The following is a 24,084-nucleotide window of genomic DNA, read 5'->3' on the forward strand; positions in this document are numbered from 1 at the left end:
AAACAAAAACAAAAAACAGGCAAACAAACAAACAACAACAAACCACTCCAACTCACTTTAATGTAGACTATGCGTTCACCATTTAATTTTCATGCATGGAATGTCACATTTTTTGTAGTATTCATGTTGCCCACATAATAGGTATGGAAGAAGAAAATGTTGCTGTGTTTTCGAACATGGCACGAAAAAGCAGCAATTCAATATGAAAAAAAACCCGTTTTTTCTTTTTAAATTTCTTGTTGTGTTTTGGTAAAAGGTGCAACACATCAATCCATTGGAAAGTTTCGTTCTTAACCCTCATCCTACTATTAGCCCTTTATTGTATACTGTTATATTTGCTACCAATGTATAGCTATGAGTCTCACCTATCCAGCGATATCAAAATAAGTACTATCATTTCCAGTACGTAATGCCGCGTAAGTTTGACAAAATAACATCCCAAGTTATAGACCATATCCATGATAGTCCATATCCATATCAATAATTACAATAACTGACAAGAGCGAAATAAAAAGCATACACTGTATAAACATATATGACGGGCTTCACCAACCCTGCCTTAACATGCTTAATGGTCGATGTTGATGGTGGGCATTACCCCTGAGTAAGATGATGAGTTAACATTCGTATCATCAATATGAGAGCATAGGATGGATCTGCGATTAGCTTACACCCCGTGATAAATTTGTGACTATTTTTGCATATTTTCAAAAAATAATAACACACTGGAAACAAAAGTTATGTATATTATAGGGGCAGGGAATTCAGTTAATACACTGGAATTTCGGTGACTCAAGACAAGCGGTACGTTATTTATGATAAGAAAAGAGGTACCGCTCTTTTTTTGAGTCGAGAAGACAATCAAGCACTATTGACTTTCACTACCACCTTTGGCGTATTTTCATCTCTCCAACACACAAGAACCGCGAAACGAAGTTTGGCGATTTCACACAATTATGGTAACTTTTGTACCACTACTGGCTAACATAAATTTCACAAATAGATACAATTTATATAAAAACCAGAAAAATGCAGCAGCAGAGTTACCAAGATGATATCATACACTGTTATAACGGTTGCGTAAAATCTTACACAAGTTGGGCAAAATTTTACACAACCCCTGTTTAATATATGTACGTAGCAACTGTTGTGTGAACAGTTTACATAACCCGAGTTGTGTCATTTTAAAAGAACAGTTGAGAAATATTCTACACAATTATTGTGCACAATTTCTTTACACAGCCAAGTTGTGTAAGCAGTTACACAGCAGATATGTAATATTTTACACAACAGATGTGCAATATTTTACACTACAGCTATGTATTATCTTAATTCAATTCTTCAATTCAAGTTCATTTTTACCATCAATATATAATAATCAACAAGCGTTATAATGAGTAAATACGATGGTAGGACGATCACAAGAGCAAGCTCCAAAAATCGCCCTATGATAACACAAAATAAACTCCTGCGAAAAGCAGACAAGAACAGAGAGGTGCAAACGCAGACCGACATGACAGGTGCAGACAGACAAAAACGTTGGCAATGGCAATCAACAGCAAAATATTACGTGATAATTGAAAGTTGTTCAATAAGTTGGTAAATACCATTGCGGAGGTCCCTAGTGTTACAAGCCTTAATGACTCAAGGCCAAAATCACTTTTTACCCGAATTCACACGAATTCACCCGGTGGGTGGTCAAGTGGCAGCAGATCGTCATAGATGGCGGGCAGGTGCACGGACACCTATGTTGAAGAGACAGCAAGAGCCCTAGCCACTAGGGTTAAAGAACACACTAGAACCACAGCCCCTTTGACAGCAGTTGGTGAACATAAATCCAATCACCAGCATGACATCAGTTTGGACAATGTTGAAGTTATGGGTAGGGAGGACCACTTCTGGAACCGAAAGATCAGAGAAGCCTTAGAGATCAAGACCCAAAGACCTACACTCAACAGGGATGCCGGATACGACCTGCCCGCCATCTATGACGATCTGCTGCCACTTGAACACCCACCGGGTGGTCAGGTGACCGGAGGAGTGTAATCACTACGCTGAATGAAGACGCCGTGATGGTGTCGCAAGCTACGTCCTTGCTCAACTCAGACTCTGAAAAGGTAACTTTTTAAGCTTATGAACCTTTTTGTTAAGAACATTTATTGAATACTTGCGATACACATTTGCGTACTTTCGAGTTCACCCCAATGCGTTCACCATGATTAATAACATATTGTTAACAATAACAAAATCGATTATGGCATATTCCATAGTTTTTGTAAATGTTTCAAGTAAAAACTATAGCAAACGCAATCAATATTGCTTTGATCAATAAGGCGTGTTACATTTGTAATAATAATTATTGATTATTGATAATTCCGCAATGTGCAGTAGCTTGTATATGTATTGTCTCTCATTATTATTATTATACTTGTAATGATAATTAATATTCATTGCTACCTCCTGCTGCAGCATTATGCTAAATGTCAGAGGATGATTTAAGGAAGCCCCATCATGCACTGCAAACGTGTTATCACCAGAGTTTCAACTGCCACTTTACTTTTCAAATCCCATTGAATTCTGTGCAAAAGACGTTGTTTAAGAATTGTGCGTGTGTCATTATTAGTTGGTCGATTTCAGATCTGAAGTGATGTATGCATGAAGGATAATTCACACCTTCTGTAGGTAACATAAAATGTGAAATCGACCAGCATTGTGAATGCGTTTTTATTGTAAATATATCAGTCCAAATTCAAATTTAACCATGGCCGTCAATGCAAATGTGCGAGCAGTCATGTCATGTTCACTCACACAGCTGTGCTAACCGCAAGTCAACACAGTGGCGTGGTGGGAAGTGCTTAAATCATCCTCTGGCTAAATGTTATACGGACAGATCATGTCTCAAACACAATCATGTAATATGACATGACCAACACTGAGCCTCAATTTTGTTAAAGGACTCGCCAACTGAGGGTCCTAGGGCATATCTGTCTGAGGAAGAGCCTGCTAGAAGGTACACTCACAGAAAAAAATACATAAATTATGTAAAATTTTACACAACTTCGATGTACGTATAGAAACCCAAAACAAATAGGTATTTTTTACATAACCATGAATTATGTAAAAAACATAGCAGGAAGTAAAAAATATTTACATATTATGTAAAATATTTACATAAATGTTATGTAGATTTTTTACCTCAGCTATTAGGTATTTTACTGCATAATTGTTATGTAATATTTTACACAAATTATGTAAAGAATACATAACATTTATGCATATGAACCCTATAACTAATAGGTATTTTTCACACAACCTTGAATTATGTAAAAAATACATACCAGTTAAGCAAAAAGACAGGTCAATAGGATTGGGACTTTCTTTCTTTCTTTCTTTCTTTCTTTTATTTTATGCTGAAACATAATTCATGATAGGTTTGAAGTCATCAAATCTTGGTCAACTGTCAGATTAATTCAACAATACAATTTCATGCATGAAGTATTTTATTTTGTTTTTATTTTCTTTTCTATCAATTCACCCGCTATCTAGTTAATGTTCAATGTAGCATTTCTCTCTCACATGTGCATGTACGATACAATGCTATAGTACACTAATGCATTGTTACTTCAAGCCTAATTCGAGTCCCACACTTGGTACACTAGGCTACATTATCGAAGTCATTTCAATGCATATCACGGCTACACTGTCCGTATTTATATACCAGAGAAGATCTCCTGTGGTATTTGTAATCTATCTCAACACGTACACACATTGCTAAATACACGCAGTGCACACAGAAAATTTTTTACACAGGTTATGTAAAAAATATACATAACATTAGGTAGCATATGAACTCCGAAACAAATAGGTGTTTTTTACATAACCATGAATTATGTAAAAATAACATAGCAGTTAAGTAAAAAAATACTACGCATATTAGGTAAAATATTTGCATAGCTTTAATGTAGATTTTTTTACCTCCGCTATTAGGTATTTTTACATAATTGTTATGTAATTTTTACACAACCTATGTAAAAAATACATAACATTTATGTAGCATATGAACCCATAACAAATAGGTATTTTCACACAACCTTGAATTTGTAAAAAACATAACAGTTAAGCAAAAAAATACTTTATTATTAGATAGGACTGGGGCTTTCTTTCTTTCTTTCTGTTTTATTTTATGCTGAAACATAATTCATGATAGATTTGAAGTCATCAGATCTTGGTCAACTGTCAGATTCGTTCAACAATACAATTTCATGCATGAAGTATTTTATTTTGTTTTTCTTTTCTTTTCTATCAATTCACCCGCTATCTAGTTAATGTTCAATGTAGCATTTCTCTCTCACATGTGCATGTACGATACAATGCTATAGTACACTAATGCATTGTTACTTCAAGCCTAATTCGAGTCCCACACTTGGTACACTAGGCTACATTATCGAAGTCATTTCAATGCATATCACGGCTACACTGTCCGTATTTATATACCAGAGAAGATCTCCTGTGGTATTTGTAATCTATCTCAACACGTACACACATTGCTAAATACACGCAGTCCGGGCGCAGTGTATACAGTACAGTATTGTACTGTAATGATTGTCCTACTCGGGCTCGTAACACATGATCGCTGCAATGTCCCGGTGCTGTGCATGTCAATTCTAATGTTGATCAATCTATCAAAATGAACCCATAAATAGCCATTTTTAAAGTCTCAAGGAAATCCATGCATAACTTATCGAACGAATCTCCAGTTTGGTTCAAGCTTAATGACTCCGAAACCTACCTATTTGAATGAAGTTTCAGCAGGTATGCGCTACACCATCACACACACACGTCGTGTCCGCCATTGCTTTCTTACATGCAATGATTACACAAACTAGGTAAACTAGCTTCGTTACAGTTCAAATACATGTATGTACTTGAAGCATTTACAAACTGGCATGGTAAAAGTTTTTGACAAACTTTTACATGTATTGTGTATAATTTAATTTACATCGTGTTTTTTTTACATAACGTGTGAATATTTCTCTGAGTGTATGCTCTCTAGCTCGTTCTATACCACCTCGTGGCAAAATGAGACATGGACCACGGGGGAGGACATTTAACACCAATGACCGTGCCGTTACGCTCCCCCGAAAAAAACCCACTGTTTTGGACCGCGCATCTCCAAGCTCTCCACAAGAACCCTGAATTTTACCAAAATAGAGATCTGAAAGCCCTGATATACCAAATATCGCTGTGTGTGGAGAAATCTTGTGGTCGCCAGATTCGCACTCAGCCGAAGGACAGATGATGATGACATAATTTCTGAGCTGACCCGCTTTATACTGAATGTGTAGCCCCCGGGTACGACATTGATTCTGACTATGAACCGTATATCATAATAGGCTTATGACCTGTACATTACATTTCTATGTCTGTGTAAATCTATCCATGAGCATACACGTACATAAACTGGGTATTCACTATTCACGGTGCATTCACTGTATTCAATAATTGCAACGTGCAAAAAATAATACACCGCTAACTTCATAAGTGTCACTCTGGAATCTAATTAAATTGTTGTGAAGTTCATTATAATTACTATCTTGAGTCCACTTGAATATATGATTTCGTTTAGCGTTCTCAAGACTTTATCCCGAACGTGAGGAAACTACATAAAAAAGGGTAAGTTCATGATGGTAAAAAGGTAAGTTCATATTTTTATGGCCAGTTCATATTTTCCTATTAATCTCATGGCTCATTTAACAAATAATATACGATTTCCGTTCAATATAATGTTGTTATTCTTTACCCAATGAAATAATATTAATAACAATTATCAGAAAGTTTTCCGTTGCTGTAACACAAAATAAAATAAAAACCAACTAACTATCCGTTGACCGGTAACGTAGAGCTATGTATGGGGGATATTTATTATCGCATGTAATACAGGGTGCATGTCCCTGAAACAACAGATCGTGGGAAACTTAAACATTTTGGTACTTTAATGCCCGAATCAAACTAAACTAAATAGTTGGTGCGTTTGAAGAATAAAACAGCTAAAATTTTGATAATTGACCACTCCGATCCCCAAGCTCCGATCTTGAAATATAAGAATGTTACAAAAAATGCCTCATTTTCAATCCGTTCGAGGGATTTAACATTTGGTGGGGGCGCCCTATTTTACTTTAGCTTTTGGACATTTAATTATTTTATTGATTTATTACGCAGGTAAGTCGGGTGGAAAATAAAGAATATAATTAAATATCCAACGTTAACGCTAATAGGGTGCCTCCGCCTTTAAATAATATCGATCAATGGCAACAGACAAGACGCAATGACTGGTGCTTCAGGTGCAGGTTATTGGTCAATATTTGAATAATATCAGTGGAATGGTTCAATAATGAGGCATTATCGTACAATTCTTATATAATCAAGAACAAAGCAATCAATTGAGTTCATTTTCAAAATTCAGAAAGTATGTAGTAGATGTTGTCATGGTTGTCTTCCAGGCTGTATTGTTTCCGGCATTAAAATACCCAAAATTGACAATTTCCGACGATTCAGGAATACCCTGTATTCATCTGTTTCCTACTCTGATGTCCATATTTAAATTCAGTAAACATTACCAGTAAACATTCCTAACTTTGATATATAAACGTTGATATCCTTGGTTTAAAAAGGACGCTTTAACCTTTTGGGTTTAAAAAGGACGCACAATATTTGGGTGGTTAGAATGCTGTTAAAAGTATGTCAAAATTAGTATCAGAATAATCGCACCCGTTCATCATATCAAATCTGGGAATGACTATCGCCACAAGAATGTGAAAAACAAAAACAGGCGGTGGTGGATGCGATATCGCCATTTTTGACGTCGCCATTGGATTAACACATAATCATGAAATCTTCACAAAGAATTCTAAATTTGTTATGTGGTGCCAAAGCAAAATTATCTTACTCTAAAACCGTTGGGGTACGACAATGTACCGCACTGTAAGTATGTTGTTTTTCAATTTATAACTGCTAACCGTCTATTTTGAATGAGACTGTCATACTTGTATTTTCACCAACCTCTTACGTCACGTGTCGCGTGTCCTATGCCGCCTGAACAAAAACCAAGTTGCATGATGCCTAGCAAATATGGGGAAATTCCAGAGCGTTGTTTACCTATTATGCAGTATCAAACAATAAACAATACGCCTCCCTGAACTTTTGCCCTTGCCACAAGTTCGAATGTGTTTTATATTTATATTATACACAGTAAGTAAAAGAATTTAAAGGTTAGCAACTATTTTAAACTGTTGCGATTTGGAAAAATTGCATTGATCATTTTATAGCGAGTGTGTAGAAGAATTCAAATATCTCATATACTTGTGTAGGTCCTTTGTGGTTCTTGAGTTATGTTGTGAAGAGGACCGAAACAACAGCACTTAATTGTAAAACGTACTTTTGCAAAACATCAAAGTGCTATTTTTCAATGATATATTGATTAAGTTAATTGTTCACTCCTTGTATATCCTAAACAAAGACAGATAGGTCATAATTGAACCAGCAGCCAATTCGCTGTAAAAGTGACGTAATAATCGGATTAACTACCGTAGTAATAGATGAATACAATTTTAACAATATCGCCCTGCACTACAACGTTCACGCGGTACATATGTATTGAACCACATCATGCTAATAACTCGCACTTGTAAGATTAGTATCTTTGAAAATAGCGGTATTGTATTCAATATATGATTGCAAAGTGCAGACATACACCGTTGATGAGTGCAACTTTTGATTTCGTTTCTAGCTTAGGTTTTAGATCACCGTTTCTTTAAGGGCTGGGGTATGAACGTTTGGACAGTATTTATTTTGGGACATTAGAGCACATCAGACATATCGAATTGCATTCTGAATACGAAGAATGTCATTCTGATATCAAATAATTATGAATTTTGAAATTCGCAATTTAATACACATTTTATGGCAAATCATTAAAAATTGATATTTTTATATTTAATAGTACTTGAAGTAAACTTTATAAATCTGATGATTTATACTTACAGTGTATGTAGGTGGGTTGAAAAGCCGACGATCAATTGACAATTTTGACCCTTCGTATTGAAGATATGGATTATTTTTCTCAATACACCAAAAAAATTAGGTCTTTTGGGAAAAAATCCATATCTTCAATATGAAAGGTCAAAATTTTCAATTGACCGTCGGCTTTTCCTCCCTGCTACATACACTTTAAGAATATATCATTAGATGTATATAATTTACTTCGAGGACTGTTATATATCAAAAATTCGAAAAATATCACATTTTTATAATTTGTCATAAAATTTGTATTATATTGTGATTTTCAAAAAATAAAAATTATTTGATATCAGAAAGACATGCTTCGTATTCAGAATACAATTCGATAGGTCTGAGGTGCTCTCATGTGCCACAAAAAATACTATCGAAACGCAATAAACGCTCATTTTAGATCCCTTAGTTCTCAAGCAATTTCAGCAAATAAGGTCTTTAAAATCAAAGCTAAAGAGTACATGTATTAGCTGTTTGTTTTAATTTTGCCATATATCTCTTTGTTTAGATTTAGAATATACAGGGGTGAACATATCTGGTAGCTTAATTCTTTGCCTTACTGTAATTATTCTAAATTATTATATATTATTATCATTACCATTTATCATCATCATTATTTTTTTTTTTTTTTCAGTAAATGTCAGGAAAAAACTATAATGTTTGGTACTGAATATTTTTATCAACTTCAACCTTTTCAAACTTAATTATGATATTTAGGCTTCTAGTGTGAGATTTTTATTTTCACAGGCTTCAACTTGCCCCATGAGCTTTTTGGGAGTCAACGTTTTTGCTTTTCAAAGTAACATAATTCGCTAATGAAATATATTGACCAACTTTCTAAAGTACATCATATAGGGCTATAATATCATAGTTTTGTCAGAATTTTGGTTTAGATTGCAGCATTTTTCTGACTATTACTTTTGTCAAAATCAACTCGCGAATGTACCATGGATGGATGATTTTGCAAGCCACAATAGAAATATATAAAATATCAATTATTTATGCTGGTTATTTTAGAAATGAAGTACTGATTCGGATATTTTGGCAGTCACAAGTGAAATAAAAATTCCTTTAAAAGGGAATGGGGCGCCCAATGTGAGTTTGGACGTGATATGGTGAATTCCATGGCATGGTGTTTAGATTTGATATTATAATGATCTACTCAGGGAAGAGTAGAAGATGATCAAATGCAAATGTGTTTGATTGGGGAAAGTGTATCACAGGACCGTTTTGGATGAAATAAATTAAATTGGAATGAAGCTGTCGTGTCAATTTGCGATTATGTGGGTGGGGAGTTCTGTTTTGGGGGCATATTGTAGTGATGATATTGCTTCTACTTGCTAATACACTGAAAATCTAATAGAGATGAAGGATAAAAAACAATTACAGAACATTCATTCTTCATAAAAGTAGCTATGGGTATACAATGTTTACAAGATAAGAACGTTAATGTTTTGTACATGAACGTAACGTCTTTGATACATAGTTGTTAACACACTGAAAATCTGTCTAGAGATTTACAATTTGATGATATCCAAAAGAATACTTAGCATTGAAGAGTTTTAAAAAAATTACATAACTTTCATTTGTTAACATACACGTAGCAATGATTAACAATGTTGAAAATACAAACGTAACGTTTTGTTCATAAACGTAACATCCTCGACACATCTAGGATCCGCATAATTTGTTGATTAATGCCATAAACAGTCACAAAAGATTTATGGTCTGATCATTTTATCATTTTAAGGGGGACCCGATATTGCAATTGGAAGAACCAGGCTTTTCAATAACTATCAAAACGGCTGGGTACCAAACTTTTTGATATAGCTTGTATAGTAATTTGTTCTAATTTCCATGCAAAAGAACTTGGCCAGTTGTTTCATCCTTAAAACAATAATACATCATAATTTTCAATTACACCATGCAGATAGATAAGACCCTGGTAAGATAAGCATGTTAATTGTTATGTCACTATCACTATCTTGATCTTGATAAGATGCCTATTCATACACTGTACCAAGGACAACTATACAACATACATTTGTACATTCATTGAATGACTTTGAAACTTTGGGTACAAAAACTCATACTCTGTAAGTTAGGTCAAATTTTGCACTATGATTGTTTATTTGAGGTTATTGGACTATGCCATTGAGATTAGGCTATTGTGGTCCATAGTGTTGGTCACCGTCTATCGGGTTCTAAGAGGCGGTAAACTGGTTAAGCCCGGTACAAAGGTCACGATTTATTTGGTGTTTTTATAAGTCCATTAATTTTGTATTTTAAACAAAGAATATACGCACAAGATTTTATCCCGTGCATATCAGAAAACAATAATAAAATAAAATCCAAGCAAATTGTGGTTTTATTTCTAAGCTGGGCATAATTTTAGCAAAACAATTGCGAAGTAAATCTAGCAAGAGTGAAATTAGAAGCTTTTCACAAAGTCATGCCTATAAGGTGGCACCCGCTTAAGGCGGGCGCCCCCAAAAAGATGAAATCAAAACGGATATCATTCTGACAAACCTGACCACGATGTGCCTTTTAGGGGTGGGAAAAATCTTTCGTTAGCGAACTAAATTAGTTTGAAACGCTAATAAAAATTCCTTTAAAAGGAATAGGGCGGGCAAATGAAAAATTGTCAAGAGAAATGAAAGAATGACTAAGTCAAGTTCACAATTAAAAACAGGGAAAATATGACACAACATCGATTTCCAATGGGGAATAACACAAAACGTATAAACAAAGTTAAAAAGAGTTTTTAACTTTATACGTTTATACGTTTGTTATTCCCCCATTGGAGGTTGTGTCATATTTTCCTTGATTTTAATCTTATCTATTGCTTATCCTTTGTTCTCTGCTGGTCAGTTGGAACAGATTTGCCCTGTTTTTATATTAACCCTTCACATCATAACAGAAGACGTTTTATGTTAACATTTTATATAAAACATTGTTATAAAGCTTTTGTAGATAATAGTTATTTAAAACATTTTCGTAATCATACCTAGAGTTTTTTTTATCATCAGATAGAAAGACTTCTGCTCATCTTCTCTGGTGAGACAACAGGGCTGGGGTATCTTTCCATATCAAAGTTTAAAAATCTGTCATATCAATTTCCTCAATATGTTGTTTTGATACAACTTATGAGGGGAAAAGTTTAATTTTACAATATTTCGATATTATTTTTTAACTTTGTAACATTATTATGATTAACATAACTGTATTTCAAAGCGTCAAACTATATCATTATTTTGTCCCAACAAAAATAATCCAGGGAATAAAATATTCATTCATATGTTTATTTATTTTATTCAACCTGGGCCATTTCTAGGTGCATATGCATTCTAATTATAATACCTTATACAAGCATCATCAAGCACTATTTGTCACAAGATTTGAAAAGTAAATAGCCTATGTACACACTGAACACAATGCACATATACGTACAAGCTGTATTTAAGTACATGCCGAAGCTATCAGTATAAAATGATATATATGACCTTCACGATGCTATTAATTTAGCCCAAAGATTAGGAAAACTAGCAAAACTGGTGAACTGGTACTGTTCAAATAAAAACATCTGCAAATCTTGCTGCAATTTCCAAATAGTATTTCTATTACTTAAACAATTATTTTTGTTATTTCTTTTAATACAAACACATTACTGCCTATGACGACTTTATCGTATTACTCACATATCAAAATCAAGTAATAATTACAAAACTCGCCGTAAACTATCACCTCTGTGGGTGTTTGGGATATAACCGGCACGAATATTTTCTCAACACTGCGGCATGTGAGAAAGTAGGTCAATAGTCAGAGAATACAGGGCGGGTGCGGCACGCCGCACCCGCCCAAAAAGTTAATTGCAAATAAGGCTCACGGGCGAATTTGAGGCTTATAAAAATCAAAATCCTTACACTAAGAGACACAATTTCATACCTAGTTTTATCGCCAGAGGATTTTTTAAATGGTATATCCAAGTGCCATATTTTTTTCCGACTGTCAGTTCAGATACCAAAATTAAACTTTCACTTATTTTTTTGATTTTGGAAAGCTAGCTTAGTGCATGATTTGGTCAACCAGCTGAGAGTTGCCAGTTGATAGGCCTGTGATTTACCTGTTTATTAAAATGGATCAGTCTTATTCTGTTCATCTATTGTTATTTTATGTCAAGTGTAATAATACAATAGAACACTATCAAATATGCATAAGGTTAAACTAATTGTAGGCAAGCATACATTGTGAAGAGGGAGGCCTCACTTCCAGACAAGACTTGGTCAAGTGAACACAATATTTTGTGTGTGTGTTGCAAAATTGATCGCATCATCAGTATATTTTGTGAGAACACAATTGTTCTTGTTTTATACCAGTATAAGACCTATCCAAGCCAAAGATAGGCTTTGCAATTATTATTGTACCCAGGCAGAGGGTGGTATAAGTTGGCATAATTATTATCATCACACTATGAAGTTGTGAAGATAGAGCTGTTGAGTCGCACAGCTGTGTGTGAGTTTGAAAGGCGATCTGCAACTGAATTGGAAGTCACCAAAACTGACGGATGAAGTAAGTTTATAAAACTCTTAATTGTTATTGCTATTGTGTTAAATTATATGCATGCTTGATACTGTATGTTGTTATTCTTAATGTATTATTTTAAAGTTTAAAAACAAACTGGTGGAAATTGATTGTATTTGAAGAACAAAGAAGTTTAAGATTTCCGACAAAATTGGAGAACAAAGAACTTGCATGTTTACATGATTGTTAATTGGAGATATACTCATGCACTTATACATGTAATATGAATAGAATGGAATGAGTATCATGTGTAATTATATATTATTTTAATGTCATTAAAAAAATGAGTCTGATAAAATTTATCCCAAGATTTACTTTGGTACTTGTATTATCACCACTTGGGTAATTTATTAAATGTTTCAGTTCTCGACCGATACATCCAACCATGAACCAGACAATGTTTGCCGTTACCAAATCCCTGTGAATTAATCAGCTGTAATCAGTGACGGTTTGGCCACCCTAACTAAGAAAACCAATCTGTAGAGATTCGGGGTCAGCACACCATCAACCAATTCCAGGACGGCTGCATACGAACCATGGTTCCAACTAAATATGTTTAAAAATGTCGGTATTGATTTTTTTTTTTTTAATTAAATAATGGACTTGAACTGAAATGAAATGAGAACTCTAATATTCAACTCAACTCAGGTACTCATCGAACGAAGCAGTTGAATTTTGTACATCATTATCAAAGATATTTAATTATTATGTGAAATTGTTATTCGTGTATGTTATCTATTTAATATTGAAAGACACGAATAAGTTACTCATCAAAACGAAGCATTTGTATTTTGTTAATTATGGTCTAGGACCTTTAATTTATTTTAAATTGTTATATGTGTGGATATTAATATGTGATTTTGAATTACACAACATTGATTGAAGATTTGATGTATTGATCACAATACTTCAACTGAAATTTATTTTGAGTGAATTACTTCAAAAATAGGTCAGTGTATTATTTGATATTTTCGACTATCATTTTTTTTTTATTGAAATAAATTGCTTTGTGAATCAGTCAATGTTACCCATTCAGATAAGTTGCAATTATTGAATTATCTGAAAACATCAATTTGTTTTCAATTAAGCATTTATCAGTCGTTGTAAAATACAATTAGGGTAAAAAGAGCTGATTGATTCCTTACACCTTACCTATTATATTGTTGCATGTGAGTCGAGATTAAGTATAAGGAATAATCACCTCTTACCCACTTTAACTTTTGATCATTTGAACTATAATACTTTGTTTAAATTGTTTGATTTTATGATTGGATCTAATCAATTAAGTCAGATTATTGAAAGAAGTTGAATGTATGTAGTTTAAAATGTTATAATGTAAATGTAATTTTGTTAATATAAAAGAACAACAGAAGATATACTATTCTAAGAACATATTAAATGAAATAATCATTTAAAGATTTAAATTACTGTTGTCTTGTGTTCATATTTCTTATTTGTGTGAACAGTACCGCTGCTTTTAATTATAATCCAACATGTTCATCCTTCGGGTGTGACATTTTCTGGGGGCTCGTCCGGGAGTTTAAAACAGCATATGGTATGTAAGACACAATAAGAGTGGAGAACACAAGTTATTTTATATTGTGTGCAAAGTTACTAATTTTGTGATTCAATTGAATTTTTCAACAGTTGCAGAGAGCGTTCCAAACTTCAATACTCATCTGTGGACCAAGACAGGCTAGCTTCACAACAACAAAGTGTGATGTGGTAGGTTTGGGTTAAGTAAAATTATTCCCAGTTTCTTCACCTGTGGGAACAAAGGAAAACCACCTTGTTTCCTTGTTGTTGGAACTAAAAGTAAATACCAGTGCTTGGAATTACAATTATGTATTGAGCGAGGGTAAAAGTAATTACCACTTGTTTCTTTACTTGTAATTTTATGCCATTTTTGATAGTGTTTTGTTAAATTATTGTTGTGATCCATCCAAAACCATTGCCATGGCAGGAACAACTTTAGAAATTGAAAAACTTACAAAAATAGGTGTTCAATATGGGTATGAAGGAAAAGACCTACAGCATTTTGTGGCTACAGAGCGCGAGCGAATTAAGCAGCAAAATGATACGGAACGAGAGGCTAGATTGAAACAAAGAGAGTTTGAAAAGACAGTTTTAGAGAACGAGGAAATCGCAAAACAAAAAGAGCATGCTATGAAAGAAAAAGAGCTTGCAATGGAAATGCAAAAACAAGAAATGGAAATGAAAAAGGTTCAATTGTTGTTGCAGTTAGAACATGTAAAGAAAGAGAATGAAGGTAATAGTAATGGGTCAACTCCTACACATCATGAAAAAGCCAAGGCTCCAAAATTGCCTTCTTTTCAGGAAGGGAAAAATGACATGGATGCATATTTGCATCGTTTTGAGCGATACGCAACAGCAAAAAGTTGGAAAAAGATGAGTGGGCAATTAATTTGAGTACTCTTTTAACAGGAAAGGGGTTGGAATTGTATGCAACTCTAAGCGATACTGATGCAAATAATTATGATATGTTGAAAGAGGCCATATTAAAAAGGTATGAATTAACTGAGGAAGGTTTTAGAGTGAAGTTCAGGTCAGCAAAACCAGACACAAGTGAAACGCCAGCACAGTTTATCACAAGGGTAAGAAACTACCTAAACAGATGGATAGAATTGTCAGGAACCAACAAGAACTATGAAGGTTTGGTAGATTTGTTACTAAAGGAGCAGTTTATAAAACGTGTTAATATAGAGTTGTCCACCTTCTTAAAAGAAAGAAAGCCAAAAGACCCACAAGAGATGGCAAGAATGGCAGAGCAGTATATCGAAGCACATGGTGGATGGCAACTTGTAAGTAATAAGCCAAAGAGTAACAAACACCAGAGTCAAATGTCCAAAACTGAACATATACAAAAACGGATTCCTATAGTAAATGTACGTAAATGCTTTATTTGTGACAAGCCAGGTCATGTGGCAAAGGAATGTACCAAAAGAAGGAAAAACATTGTAGCTGGATGTCAACCTGTAGGCAGAGGTACAGTTTATAAGAAAGCACCTGCTACTCCAGGAACCAAGGATAAGGTGACAGGTAATGGAGAGTGTAAAAGTGTGACACATGTAAGGGCACAGGTAAAACACAAGTAGCTTGTTGTATGGTACCCATGATAGACAGAGATCCACATGTGAAAATGGTGGATGGACAACCTTATGTAACTCTAGATTGTGGACATAAGTTGCCAGTGTTATCAGCAGCATGCAACTTGAATTTGAGTGATTTAGCAATTGGAGAAGGACTAGTAGGAGGATTAAACAAGGTACAAGTATTAAGAGATTCTGGATGTGGTGGTATAGTTATTAAGTCCAGCTTAGTGTCAGAAGAACAATACACTGGTGAAACAGAAAAGTGTTATCTAATAGATATGACAGTCAGAGAGTTTCCTTTAGCCAGGATAAGTATTCATACTCCGTGGTATACAGGTATTGTAAACGCTATGGTGACAGCAACTCCTGTATGTGAGTTGGTAGTTGGAAGTATAAAAGGTGCAAGAGGAGAAAATGATCCAGATCCAGATTTCAAATTATATAGTAGTGAAGAGGTAGATACAACACAGAGACAATTCTCAGTTGAGAAGAAGGAAGTGCAGAAAACTGAAGTAAGTTGTGCAGTAGAAACTAGAAGTCAGACTCTAAAGAAAGGGAAACCTTTTAAAGGACTTAAGGTAGTAGAACCAGATGGTGAAGAGGTAACTGTAGAAAAGTTAAAAAGAGCACAACAAGAAGACCTCACATTAAACAGATGTAGAGCATTAGCTGAAGAGAGAATCGAGAAGGTAGGAAGAAATGATAGTAAGCAAATGTTCATTATCGAGAAGGGAGTTCTGTATAGACAATTTCAGGCACCCAATGTTGAGTTTGGAGATACATTCAAGCAAGTTGTAGTTCCGCAGACATTTCGAACTCAAGTAATGAAACTTGCACATGAATCCATATTAGGTGGACACCAAGGGCCATCGAAGACTTCAGATAAGGTATTGTCAAACTTTTATTGGCCTGGAGCACAAGCTGATATTAGAAGGTATTGTCACTCATGTGATATTTGTCAGCGTACTATCCCAAAGGGACGTGTAACCAAGGTACCATTAGGAGAAATGCCAGTGATTGATACGCCATTTGAGCGAGTTGCAGTTGACTTGGTAGGTCCAATTCATCCTTGTTCAGATAGAGGGCATCGTTACATAATAGTCCTTGTAGATTATGCTACAAGGTATCCAGAGGCAAGTCCCATGAAGTCAATAGAAGCAGAGAAAGTGGCAGAAGAGTTGGTGGTCATGTTTACTAGATTAGGATTTCCAAGTGAAGTACTAACTGACATGGGAGCTCAATTCACATCAAATGTGATGAAAGAAGTAAGTAGGCTCTTATCAATTAAGCAATTGACCACAACTCCATACCATCCAGCTTGCAATGGTCTTGTTGAGCGGTTCAATGGAACACTTAAAGCTCTGTTAAAGAAGATATGTGAAGAGAGACCCAAGGACTGGGACAGGTATGTAGCCCCACTTCTCTTTGCATATAGAGAAACTCCTCAGGACAGTACCGGATTTGCTCCATTTGAGTTACTTTATGGAAGGACTGTCAGAGGACCCATGAGCATATTACGACAATTGTGGACAGGGAAGTAGAAACCCTGAGACCAAATCAGTTTATCAATATGTAATTGATCTGAAGGAGAGACTTGAAGAGACATGTAAATTGGCCAGGGCAGAATTGCTGAAATCAAAGGCAAGGTATAGGAAGATCTATAATAGGAAACCCAGGTCAAGAAAATTTGCAGTGGGCGATGAAGTTCTGTTACTCCTTCCTACAGATCACAATAAGCTGATCATGCACTGGAAAGGTCCATTTCCAGTTGTGGAAAAGGTAAGTCAGTTAGATTACAAGATAGATCTAGGCACTCGTCAGCAGACTTTCCATGCCAACCTACTCAAATATTATCAAAGACGAAAAGGTGAGATAGCCTCCTCATGCATACAGGAGGAGCAAGGTATTTTTCAGGTAGTATGTACATCGGTGATAGAAGCGGAACCATTGGAGAAGGATGAGGTACTCAAGGATACCTTGGTACTTAAACCCATGTCAAATGAGGAGCTATTGCATTTGCCTCCTTTGGAACCCAAGGAATCGATGAGTGATGTACATATAGGTGAAAACTTAGATGAGACACAAACAAATGCAGTAAAAAGACTACTAGGAAGTTATCACGAAGTCTTAACTGATCTTCCAGGAAAGACAAACTTAGGTGAGCATGAAATTAAGCTAATAGATGAGGAACCAGTGAAGAGAAAACCCTATCCTATACCCCATGCTTTGAGGGACAAGGTAAAGGAAGAAGTGCAAACTATGTTGAAAATGGGAATCATAGAACGAAGCAACAGTCCATATGCTAGTCCATTAGTTATTTGCAAGAAATCAGATGGTTCAGATCGTTATTGTATTGACATGCGTCTTATAAATCAGAAAACGATTTTTGATGCTGAACCTATTGCTGATCAGGAGGAAATTTTTGCCAAGTTGGCAACAGATCATTATTTCACGAAAATTGATCTAAGTAAGGGATATTGGCAAATCCCTATGGCTGAGAGTTCAAAAAAATACACAGCCTTTGTGACGCCCAATGGACTGTATAGCTTCAAGATGATGCCATTTGGTTTAGTAAACGCCCCAGCCACTTTGAGCAGAATCATGAGAATTCTATTGGAGGGTGTAACTAAACTAGACAATTATATAGACGACATTCTGATCCATACCGAGACTTGGGAAGAACACATGAGTAAGGTAAAAGAGGTATTTAGTAGGCTAAGAAGAGCTAAACTCACAGCTAGGCCCACAAAGTGCTTTGTAGGGTACGAGGAAATTGAATTCCTAGGTCATGTGGTAGGTCATGGATGTGTGAAGCCAAAACGTGACAAAATTGAAGCCATTCAGGATGCAAAATGTCCAGTGACAAAAAAACAGTTGAGGTCATTTTTGGGACTGATAGGATTCTATAGGAAATACATCCCAAATTTCGCTGCTGTTGCATCTCCTCTCACAGACAAAACCAAGAAAGGTTTGCCAAACAAAATTGAATGGGGAGAAAGTCAGGACATAGCATTTCGGACACTCAAGAGCAAACTGATACAATCACCAATTTTGCATTTGCCCGTCCTGAACCAGCAATTTACTTTGCGGACAGACGCATCAGATACAGGAGTTGGGGCAGTACTTTTGCAAGACTTTGACAGTGAGAAATTTCCAATTGCTTTTGCAAGCAAGAAGCTTACAAAATGTCAGAAGGCATACTCCGTCATGGAACGAGAGTGTTTAGCTGTGATATGGGCAGTTAGGAAATTTGAACCATATTTGTACGGTCGAGAATTCATTCTAGAAACAGACCATCAGCCCCTTCGGTGCATCCAAAAATCGATTGTGGCAAATGGTCGTATCATGAGATGGGCATTGGCTCTACAGCCCTATAGATATAGAATTGTGTCCATCAAAGGTCAGGACAACGTAGGCGCAGACTACATGAGTAGGTGTATAGTCGCAGGATAAGAACCATGCAGAAATCCAGAGCCAAAATTGTAGCGAAGCTATTTTCCATTTTAGATGAAAATTTTATTTTTGTTTTATCTGTTGAAGCAAAATGTGTAGGCACATTTTCTTTTAAGGGGGGAGTTATTTGTCAGTTCAGATACCAAAATTAAACTTTCACTTATTTTTTTGATTTTGGAAAGCTAGCTTGATTTGGTCAACCAGCTGAGAGTTGCCAGTTGATAGGCCTGTGATTTACCTGTTTATTAAAATGGATCAGTCTTATTCTGTTCATCTATTGTTATTTTATGTCAAGTGTAATAATACAATAGAACACTATCAAATATGCATAAGGTTAAACTAATTGTAGGCAAGCATACATTGTGAAGAGGGAGGCCTCACTTCCAGACAAGACTTGGTCAAGTGAACACAATAATTTTGTGTGTGTGTTGCAAAATTGATCGCATCATCAGTATATTTTGTGAGAACACAATTGTTCTTGTTTTATACCAGTATAAGACCTATCCAAGCCAAAGATAGGCTTTGCAATTATTATTGTACCCAGGCAGAGGGTGGTATAAGTTGGCATAATTATTATCATCACACTATGAAGTTGTGAAGATAGAGCTGTTGGAGTCGCACAGCTGTGTGTGAGTTTGAAAGGCGATCTGCAACTGAATTGGAAGTCACCAAAACTGACGGATGAAGTAAGTTTATAAAACTCTTAATTGTTATTGCTATTGTGTTAAATTATATGCATGCTTGATACTGTATGTTGTTATTCTTAATGTATTATTTTAAAGTTTAAAACAAACTGGTGGAAATTGATTGTATTTGAAGAACAAAGAAGTTTAAGATTTCCGCCAAAATTGGAGAACAAAGAACTTGCATGTTTACATGATTGTTAATTGGAGATATACTCATGCACTTATACATGTAATATGAATAGAATGGAATGAGTATCATGTGAAATTATATATTATTTTAATGTCATTAAAAAAATGAGTCTGATAAAAATTATCCCAAGATTTACTTTGGTACTTGTATTATCCCCACTTGGGTAATTTTATTAAATGTTTCAGTTCTCGACCGATACATCCAACCATGAACCAGACAATGTTTGCCGTTACCAAATCCCTGTGAATTAATCAGCTGTAATCAGTGACGGTTTGGCCACCCTAACTAAGAAAACCAATCTGTAGAGATTCGGGGTCAGCACACCATCAACCAATTCCAGGACGGCTGCATACGAACCATGGTTCCAACTAAATATGTTTAAAAATGTCGGTATTGATTTTTTTTTTAAATTAAATAATGGACTTGAACTGAAATGAAATGAGAACTCTAATATTCAACTCAACTCAGGTACTCATCGAACGAAGCAGTTGAATTTTGTACATCATTATCAAAGATATTTAATTATTATGTGAAATTGTTATTCGTGTATGTTATCTATTTAATATTGAAAGACACGAATAAGTTACTCATCAAAACGAAGCATTTGTATTTTGTTAATTATGGTCTAGGACCTTTAATTTATTTTAAATTGTTATATGTGTGGATATTAATATGTGATTTTGAATTACACAACATTGATTGAAGATTTGATGTATTGATCACAATACTTCAACTGAAATTTATTTTTGAGTGAATTACTTCAAAAATAGGTCAGTGTATTATTTGATATTTTCGACTATCATTTTTTTTTTATTGAAATAAATTGCTTTGTGAATCAGTCAATGTTACCCATTCAGATAAGTTGCAATTATTGAATTATCTGAAAACATCAATTTGTTTTCAATTAAGCATTTATCAGTCGTTGTAAAATACAATTAGGGTAAAAAGAGCTGATTGATTCCTTACACCTTACCTATTATATTGTTGCATGTGAGTTGAGATTAAGTATAAGGAATAATCACCTCTTACCCACTTTAACTTTTGATCATTTGAACTATAATACTTTGTTTAAATTGTTTGATTTTATGATTGGATCTAATCAATTAAGTCAGATTATTGAAAGAAGTTGAATGTATGTAGTTTAAAATGTTATAATGTAAATGTAATTTTGTTAATATAAAAGAACAACAGAAGATATACTATTCTAAGAACATATTAAATGAAATAATCATTTAAAGATTTAAATTACTGTTGTCTTGTGTTCCTATTTCTTATTTGTGTGAACAGTACCGCTGCTTTTAATTATAATCCAACATGTTCATCCTTCGGGTGTGACACCGACATTACTGAAAAAATAAAATTAACGACATGTAATTGTTTCCATTGCGTTGGGGATATCAGAAATGTGACCAGCTACATAGAGTTGGAAAGTTTACTTCGAAGACTGTTAAATATCAAAATTTAAAAATATCAAATTTGTATTTAATATATCACGTATTTCAAAAAATCAGACATTCCTCGTATTCAGAATTCAATTCTGATGTGCAGCCTTGTAGTATTGGGACCCGCGATGAGTACATTTTGTACGGGTACGGGTATGGGTCCCGAGCATTGAGAACGGGTACGGGTGCGGGTCCCAGGCCATGGGTACGGGTACAGATTCCAGGCCATGGCTACGGGTCCCAGGCCATGAGTACGGGTACGGGTCCAAACCCAAAATAGGGTGCGAGTACGGGTACGGGTCCAGGCAATGGGTACGGAACGGAAATCGGGACTCATATACTTGTATGGATCGTTATCGGTGTAAACTGTAAACATTAATTTATGGGCAATCATACGTTGCTGTAAATACACTCTTTGATGCCATTTATACCACAACAAATAAATACATTCCGCAATTTATTATGTCATAATCATATACAACATACATTTTAAGTTGATATGTGTGCCATGAGTTGCTGACACAATTTTATTTGCTAAAAAGCACTTTCATTTGCAGAAAATTGTAGGACTGGTTTTGTGGAATTAAGCAAGTACAAAAAGAGATGCAATATTGGTGGTCATAGAAAATCTAGCTTAAAGGTGGCATATTTTGGGATGCAAGTGAAAAAACTATGTCTGTGTATCGATACACAGACTGTGAAATACAAATTTCAACATACATTTAGCTGTGATGTAGCATTCAGGTTATTATTTATCTCAAAACATCAATTGGATATCATTTTTATCCAAAATTAGCAGACTTATTAATCCGTATCATTAATTATGCACATCTGAATTAATAATATTCTAGTTTTATTAATACTTTATACGGTAAAGGAACTCTCTATTCATTTCATGATTTGACTCAGATGCACAAGCCCATGTGCATGTGGTGGAAAGTGCTCATACCAGTTACATTATTATGTAGTTCTTCATGTGTACACTTGTGCATGTAGGGGAGTGATATTAAAGCCATATTATGACATTTCTTTAGAATTAGATTAGTATTTATTTTCCATAAAATGTTAGCTTTTACTGTCAGATATGTCCCCTTTTTGAGCCAAACAAGTGAGGTAAAGCAAAGAAAATTGGAATTTACTACTAGCGCCAATGCATGTTAATTACTCCTGCGGTTGTAATAGTACAGTACGATCCTCTGGGGTGCGTGTGTGTGTGTCTCGCACGCCGTGTACGTATAGTACTGTGTTATGAACAACACATACGCGTTCGACAAAACTACAGCACCTAAAGTCTTGATCTTTGTTTACTAAAGTACGGCTACGGGTACGGTCCCATACCATGAGTACGGGTACGGGTCCCAGGCCATGAGTACGGCTACAAGTACGGGTCTCATTCCATGAGTTCGGGTCCGAACTTGAACAAAAATAGGGCGTGAGTATGGGTACGGGTCCGGAGCCATGGGTACGAGTACAGTAGTCCTGCGGGTACGGAAATTGGGACTCGAGTACGGGTACTACAAGTCTGCTGATGTGCTCTCATGTCCCACAAAAAATACTGTCGAAACGTTCATAACAGATCTCTTAAGGAAAACAATTTTAGCGTAACTCCACTTAATTTAAAAGTGGCTTCAGCAGCTTCAAATGCTTGACCAGCATGCATTTAGTTTGGAAAAAACAAGTTTAACCGAAGGTTTGAAGAAATAAGAGCTATACCGCCACATTTAATTGTTAAAAGGCAAACATATGTTAGAATTACTTCAAAATAATGTTATTTCGTTATTTTAAAGAATAATGGACCCTGACGGGAGATACCGAGATAGACCTGCGAAGACTTTGAAGGAATGGGATGAGTGGAAGGAAGAAGATCGTTTCGTTTACAACCATTCGAAAGTTGTACTCGTCACAAAGAAGTGTAGGATAAAGGCAAGGGGAAAACATAGGGATTTTCGAACATCGTTATTGACACGACTTGACGCCTCTAAACAAGAACGGGAAGAGAAACCTACAACCAAGTATAAAAGGCGGCCTTACCAGATAAACACTCTGCCTACAAAACAAACACGGTAGGAAAATTATGCTTAAAGGCAATGTATATCAAAGCGCTTTACATTAATTCTGCTATTGTTAGAATAATAGCCCCCCCCATTTCACCCGGGGTACAGAGGCAAGCGAGGTAAAGCGCCTTGCCCATGTACATAAACAAATGCACCTTCGGGCTCGAAAACGCAATCCTCCGACTGCGTCGCAGAGCCGTAAGTAATGTACTAAATAATGGAGCGTGCCTCTTATAATCCGGGATCTGAAATAAAGGGTTTACAGTCGAAAGTGGTTCGGATAAAATATTTCCCCACAAAAAGTCAAAAGATAAGAGCTAAAATGAGTTCAAACAAAAAATAGTTCTACTGAAAGTAATTTGTCAAGTTAATGACACACGTGTTTGTATTTCATAGACTTCATAGAAGTTTTAACAGCATACAGCCCAAGGCTTTTGATGATACCTACAAAATCATAGTACTTGTCAGTGGCGTAGGTTTCTGTTTGACATGGGGGAT

At 35.3% G+C, this 24,084-nt stretch overlaps 2 protein-coding genes across 2 annotated transcripts in view; both read left to right on the plus strand.

The window, feature by feature from the left end:
• Positions 1-1,722: 1,722 nt before the first annotated feature.
• LOC140167435 (uncharacterized) lies at positions 1,723-2,499 on the plus strand. The gene is made up of 2 exons (XM_072190742.1): positions 1,723-2,028; positions 2,470-2,499. The coding sequence occupies exons 1-2, from the start codon at positions 1,723-1,725 to the stop codon at positions 2,497-2,499; spliced, it is 336 nt and encodes a 111-aa protein (XP_072046843.1).
• A 2,979-nt stretch (positions 2,500-5,478) lies between these two features.
• Positions 5,479-24,084, plus strand: part of LOC140168029 (sterile alpha motif domain-containing protein 9-like) — a 35,320-nt gene continuing 16,714 nt past the window's right edge. The window contains exons 1-2 of the mRNA XM_072191333.1: positions 5,479-5,673; positions 23,320-23,595. Of these exons, the coding sequence (XP_072047434.1) occupies positions 23,324-23,595 (272 nt within the window). The 5' untranslated portion in view covers positions 5,479-5,673; positions 23,320-23,323. The remainder of the gene's footprint in view (positions 5,674-23,319; positions 23,596-24,084) is intronic.

Source organism: Amphiura filiformis, chromosome 13 (assembly GCF_039555335.1).
Source record: "Amphiura filiformis chromosome 13, Afil_fr2py, whole genome shotgun sequence".
Taxonomy (NCBI): domain Eukaryota; kingdom Metazoa; phylum Echinodermata; class Ophiuroidea; order Amphilepidida; family Amphiuridae; genus Amphiura; species Amphiura filiformis.